Source organism: Procambarus clarkii, chromosome 24 (genome assembly GCF_040958095.1).
Source record: "Procambarus clarkii isolate CNS0578487 chromosome 24, FALCON_Pclarkii_2.0, whole genome shotgun sequence".
Lineage (NCBI taxonomy): Eukaryota > Metazoa > Arthropoda > Malacostraca > Decapoda > Cambaridae > Procambarus > Procambarus clarkii.
Window position 1 is genome coordinate 46,397,744 of NC_091173.1, and position 6,422 is coordinate 46,404,165.

The following is a 6,422-nucleotide window of genomic DNA, read 5'->3' on the forward strand; positions in this document are numbered from 1 at the left end:
GGTGGCTGCTGCACTCAAGGTCTCTACCTGCTGTTCCTCTAGATACGTCTTTAGATCTCCAGACAGACAGTCTTTGAAGTCCTCTAACAGTATGAGCTGCTCGAGGTCTTCTTTGGTCTCCACCTTCCGAGAGGCACACCATTCCTGGAAAAGTCGCTCCTTGATAGTGGCGAATTCGGTGAAAGTGTGCTCTGAGGTATTTTTCAGGTTCCTGAACTTCTGCCTGTAAGCCTCAGGTACCAATTGGTACGCCATGAGCACTACCTTCTTCACCTTGTCATAATCGCCGGAGTCGTCAAGGGACAACGTGGAGTAGGCGATTTGGGCCTTCCCAGTCAAGACTGACTGTATCATGATGGCCCAATTCTCCCTTGGCCACTCCAAAGAGGCAGCGACTTTCTCGAAGGCCGCGAAGAACTTCGACACTTCCTTCTCATTGAATTTTGGGACCATTTTTATGTTCCTTACCGGATCGAAAATACTTGTTTCCATTCTTTGCCTCCCACCACCTAACCGCAATACTTCTAGCTCATGTTGTCTCTGTCTTTCTTTTTCTTCTCTCTCTCGCTGTTTCTCTTCCCTTTCTCGCTCTTCTCTTTCTCTTTCTCGTTCTTCTCTCTCTCGTTTCTCTTCTCTTTCTCGCTCTTCTCTTTCTCTTTCTCGTTCTTCTCTCTCTCGTTTCTCTTCTCTTTCTCGCTCTTCTCTTTCTCTTTCTCGTTCTTCTCTTTCTCTTTCTCGTTTCTCTTCTCTTTCTCTTTCTGCTTTCCTTTCTTCTAATTCTAAACGCCTCATCTCTAATTCTTTATCTTGTCTCTCTCTTTCCATTTCTAAGTTTTTCCATTCTATCTCACGATTAATTTCCAAGGCACGCATTTTTACTGTAAGTAAACTTATATTCAGCTCACCTGCATCACTCTCAATGTCACTGCCTTTATCTTCCTTTTCAGTGGAAGCTACTTCTTCACTTTTTGTTCCTTGTGCCTCGCCTTCCTGTTTCTCATCGGCCTTCAAATGCCGGTGAACCTTGGACAGGATCTCCACACGGGAATCACTGGCACGGATCTTGATCTCCAGGTAGGCACTCACCAGTACGAGTTCCTGTTTGCCCAGATATTTTAATCTGGCAAGACAGTCCTCCCTGTTCAGAAAAGCCTGAACATCGTCCAGATCGTCGATGGTCGATTTTTCTGCCATTGTCACTGAGATGGAACACTAGCACTTAACACACTGCTTTCACTCTAGCACTTAACGCACCGAGCACTGTTCTACGTCAATATTGCACTTGATCGCGCCAAACACTGCACTTGCCAATATTGCACGTAATTACTCCGGGCACCGCGCTACACAATATTGCACTTAATAACAGCGAGCACATCACTCTACAATATTGCACTGAACCACACCGAGCACCGCACTACACAATATTGCACTTAATCACAGCGAACACCGCACTGCACAATATTGCACTTAGTCACTCCGAGCACCGCACAGGACGTATAACGTCCTAATAGTCACACACAGGGGGAATTATTTACAGGGATTACGCCACTTCACCACCCCTGTCAAACATACTTGACAAGGGGTCGGATCCTGCTGGGGATGCCAATTATGTTACGGCGCTCTCGGGTCGCAACCGGGTTCTTTCTCTGATGTTGTTAGAGGTAGGGTATCCGGCCCCAAGCTAGTAGTGGCTTTCAAGGGATGTGATCCGTAACGCAAGTAAATTAAAGGGAAAGGGAAATAAAGGCAAAAATTTAATTATATAATTATCACCGTCACCATAAATAATATATAAAAGGTTACACAGGGGAGGGGGTTAAACACTATTATATACAACGTAGTCTTCCTCTGAAGACTCTGGATGTTCACGGTGCTCAACATGGCTAAGTCCTCTTGTGGCCTTACGATGAATCCTTCGATTCTCTTGAGTCTACCCTGGCCACAGGCCAGCCAAATCACAGTTCCACTGGGGGCACCGTCGTGGAGGCCGTCAACCACAAATCCAGCCTGTAGCTGGCAGGTTCCAATCAGCAACGCTGGTTAGGGCACTCCACGATCGATACTAAGATCGCAAGCCCTAGTCAGGAGCCTCGTGTGATCCCACAGGTAACTCTCCTTTCCACAACACCCCAGTGGTTAAGCGTCTCCACCAGTCAGTCCCGGGTATGACAATCCCTCAACTGCCACTTCACAGGCAGGCTAACACCACAGTGTTCATCCAGGGGGCGACTCACAGCTGCTGCAGCAAATACTTGGAGACAAGACGGCTGCCTTGGGTAGACTGATCCAACTTCCATTACAGCAGTCCCAGGTCGACTCTGTAATCAGACACGTCATCAGTAATAGGGACACACTAGGGCACCTTACTTACAGGCTTAGACACAAACGCCCGCCTATCCATTCCATAGATGGCGTTGCTGTCTAAGCGTCACCTCACCAGAGGTCAGCAGCGGCTGTGTTGTGAACTGATCAGGACGGGAAACTAGCCCTTGTGGCCAGTATATCTCGTCCTCACTAGATGGCGTCGTCCATTTGGAGGGGGTTCCGGGAGCTGACCCACAGATGGCGCGATCGTCACTGCTCCGTGCTCGGACGCTGGATTCGGGTCCGTAACACCTCCCCACCAAAAGAATTTGGTTTGGGTTTCTATAAAACAAAGGAAACAAACCAAATTAGTCAAGGATCTAGACGCGAGACAATGCGTCAGCCACCACGTTATCCACCCCTTTGATGTGCTCGATCTGGAGGGGATATTGTTGCAGATGTAGACTCCATCTGGTGAGCCTGAGGTTCTTTTGCCTAAACTGGGCCAGAAACTTTAGAGAATTATGGTCAGTTCGTACTAATATAGGGTGACCATTACTGGTTAGGTATACCTCAAAGTGTTGAACCGAACTAATTAAGGCCAACGTTTCTTTTTCTATGACGGAATAGTTGAGCTGACTGGGGGTGAACTTCTTAGAATGGTAGGCCACAGGATGTTCTACCCCATTCTCATCCGTCTGAGATAGTACCGACCCCAGGCCATAGTCAGAAGCGTCGACCGTCAGGATAAATCTATCCTCAAAACTCGGGGATCTGAGGATCGGAGAAGAGATTAGAATTGCCTTTAGACTTTCAAAGGCTCGCTGGCAATTCTCATTCCACAATAGTTTTACCCCTTTCTTAAAAAGATTTGTCAGGGGGGCAGCGATGGAGGAAAAGTTAGGGACAAACTTACGGTAGAAACCAGCCATACCGAGGAAACGCAAGATGTCCTTCCTGGTGGCTGGTGTAGGATACTGGACTATTGCCTCTACTTTGCTGGCCTTTGGCGTAATCCATCCTCCTCCAACCTTATGACCTAAAAAGACGACAGAGGTTCTGGCAAACTCTGATTTGTGTAAGTTGACCACCAATCCCGACTGGAGCATGGCCTTGAAGAAATCCTCTATGTGACGTAGATGATCCTGCCAATCAACATCATATATTAGTACATCATCGATGTAGATCAAGGTGTTTTCCACGTCACGCAACACAATGCCCATCAGCCTCTGAAAGGTGGAGGCTGCGTTTTTCATCCCGAATGGCATCACCTGACATTCAAACAGCCCGTCGGGAGTCACAAACGCCGATATGGGTTTGGCCTTCTCTGTGAGGGGAACTTGCCAATAGCCCTTGAACAGGTCAAATTTAGTCAGGTAACGAGCTTTACCTATGGCATCGAGACATTCCTCTACTCTGGGGAGAGGATAGGTATCTGCTACTGTGACCTTATTCACCTGGCGATAATCAATACAAAAACGGTATCTCTTACCAGGTTTGGGCACTAGTAGTATCGGGGATGACCATGGGCTCGAGCTCGGGGCTATTAGATGGTGTTTCAGCATGTATTCCACCTCATCTTTCACCACCCTTTTCTTCAGGGGGTTGAGTCGGTAAGGGTGTTGCTTTATAGGCCGGACTCCTTCCTCCAGCACGACATCATGCCATAGGACAGATGTTAGTCCTGGAACATCTCTGAAGATAGTCTTGTACTCCTGGATCATTTGCAGCAAGGATGGTTGATGTCCTTCGGCCACATGTGTCAACTTTGCCTGCAAGTTAAGTAAAATCTCCGAGTTAGTTAATACCTCTTCCTCCTCCTCAATGTCATCTTTTGTGGTCACCATGGTTATTGGGAGTGTATCTTGAACCTCATATTTTTTGATCATTTTAACATGAACCAAAGTTTCTTTCTTCCGGCGGTCTGGAGTATTAAGAAGATAATTGTGATTAGTAACCTTCTTTAAGACCTGGTAAGGACCTACAAATCTGGCGCTCAAACTTCCAGTTACTGTAGGTGTACATACCAAAACCAGATCCCCCACTAGGAACTCTCTTTGTTTGGCCCTCTTATCATACCTGCTCTTGGTGGTTTGTTGCGTACTCTCTAAGGTTCTCGTAGGCCATTTCCCACGCAGAGAACAACCGGCCTTTATTTGTAGACATCCAGTCCACAACGTCTTCGTTGGTTTCCTTGTCTAGCCAATGGTCTCGTGCCACTTCTAAGGGACCCCTTACTGAGTGACCATAAATCATCTCGAAAGGGGAGATTCCTAGAGATTCATTGGGCACTGATCTTACCGCAAATAGGAGGTAGGGTAGGTCTTCAACCCACTTACTCTGCCGGTTATAGCAAAACTTCCGAAGCATGCCCTTCAACGTCTGGTGAAAACGCTCCAAAGCTCCTTGAGACTCGGGATGGTAGGCACTGGAGGTTATCTGTTTAATTCCCAGGTCGGCGATCTGTTGGCGAAACAAATGAGACATAAAGTTCGATCCCTGATCCGTCTGAATGGTCTTAGGGAGACCGTATCGCGAGACGAACCAGAGCAGATGTTTCACCAAGACCTTAGCAGTGATGGTCTTAAAGGGGATCGCTTCTGGGTACCTACTAACCCGATCTAGTATAGTGAGCAAATACTGCACCCCTGAGGTAGAAGGCGGAAGCGGGCCTACTATATCCAGGATGAGGTGCTCGAAAGGCTCACCTATGGATGGAATGGGGCATAAAGGGGCTTTGGGGACAGGCTGGTTTGCTTTTCCTGCCATCTGGCAGGTGTGGCAGGTTTTGCAAAAACGACGTACGTCCTTCTTCATATGCGGCCAATAGAAACACTTGGCTAGTCGTTGGAAAGTCTTCGAGACCCCACCATGTCCCGCAAATCTATCAGCATGGGCCGTCTCTAACAGCTTAGATCTGAAGACGGCTGGGACGACTATCTGCTCACCCACCTCAGTCGACTGGGGGTATTTCGGAGGATGCCGGCGACACAGTACATCACTTGACCATACATACAGATCAGCTCCTTTCGTAGGAGTGTCTAGGGTGGTAGCCAACTTCCGTACCTGAGGGTCCTTCTTCTGCTCTTCTATTAGATGGGCTCGAGTCCAGGGTTCAGGAACCGGCAACTGGACGGGCGGGACTGGTGTATGGCTACTCGTAAACTGTGGGATAGGAGGAGAGTCAAACAAAGTACTTAAATCTGGTGGTGCCTGGAGTTGAGCCTGAGACCTTGTTTGTACCGCTGCAATTGGACTGGTCTCTTCACACACTGGATCATCCACTACCACGGGACAGTTAGGTAACAAACCTAGGGCTAAGTTATTGGCCAAAATTACGTCAATTCCCTTTATGGGAAGACTATCCACCACAGCCAACCGACACTCACCTTTGAAGTGCTGAGAGTCTAGTCGCACCTGTACCAATGGGGCAACGTACAAGGTGGAAGGGAATCCACCCAGGATTACCTTCTGCGTCCCATTCGCCGATATACCTTTGGGTAATGAATTTTCTAAAATTAGAGACTGGGCCGCTCCACTGTCTCTGAGTATTACCACTGGCTTACCCGAAAGGCCACTGGCTACATACCCTTGGGAGGTATATGGGGCGAACAATTCTTTCCTCTTCTCTAGGGCGGATGTCGGTGGTACTATAATGTTTATCAGCATGACTTCCCTACGGGGATTATTACTTGTACTGCTACGACACTTCACAGCAAAGTGTCCTTTCCTGTCGCAGGTCCAACACAATACGTCCCTTTTTGGACTAACCTTCCTAGGACTATCTGGGGTCGACTTGGCGGCACTACGAGGGGCGGTCTTATCCTCCGGTTTATGTTTGGCTGGATATCTTGAATAGGTCTTCGGGACATACCTAGCAGACAACCTATGAGTCAGGATGTATTCCTCAGCCATGGTGGCTGCTGCACTCAAGGTCTCTACCTGCTGTTCCTCTAGATACGTCTTTAGATCTCCAGACAGACAGTCTTTGAAGTCCTCTAACAGTATGAGCTGCTCGAGGTCTTCTTTGGTCTCCACCTTCCGAGAGGCACACCATTCCTGGAAAAGTCGCTCCTTGATAGTGGCGAATTCGGTGAAAGTGTGCTCTGAGGTATTTT

At 48.0% G+C, this 6,422-nt stretch overlaps 1 protein-coding gene across 1 annotated transcript; it reads right to left on the reverse strand.

The window, feature by feature from the left end:
* Positions 1-4,377: 4,377 nt before the first annotated feature.
* Positions 4,378-6,219, reverse strand: LOC138368104 (uncharacterized). Its single transcript, XM_069330406.1, has one exon. It carries the CDS (start codon positions 6,217-6,219, stop codon positions 4,378-4,380), a length of 1,842 nt encoding a protein of 613 aa, XP_069186507.1.
* Between the last annotated feature and the right edge of the window lie 203 nt (positions 6,220-6,422).

Excerpts from the sequence above, each read along its gene's own strand:
- LOC138368104 (XM_069330406.1), bottom strand. The coding sequence starts at position 6,219 with ATGGCTGAGGAATACATCCTGACTCATAGGTTGTCTGCTAGGTATGTC.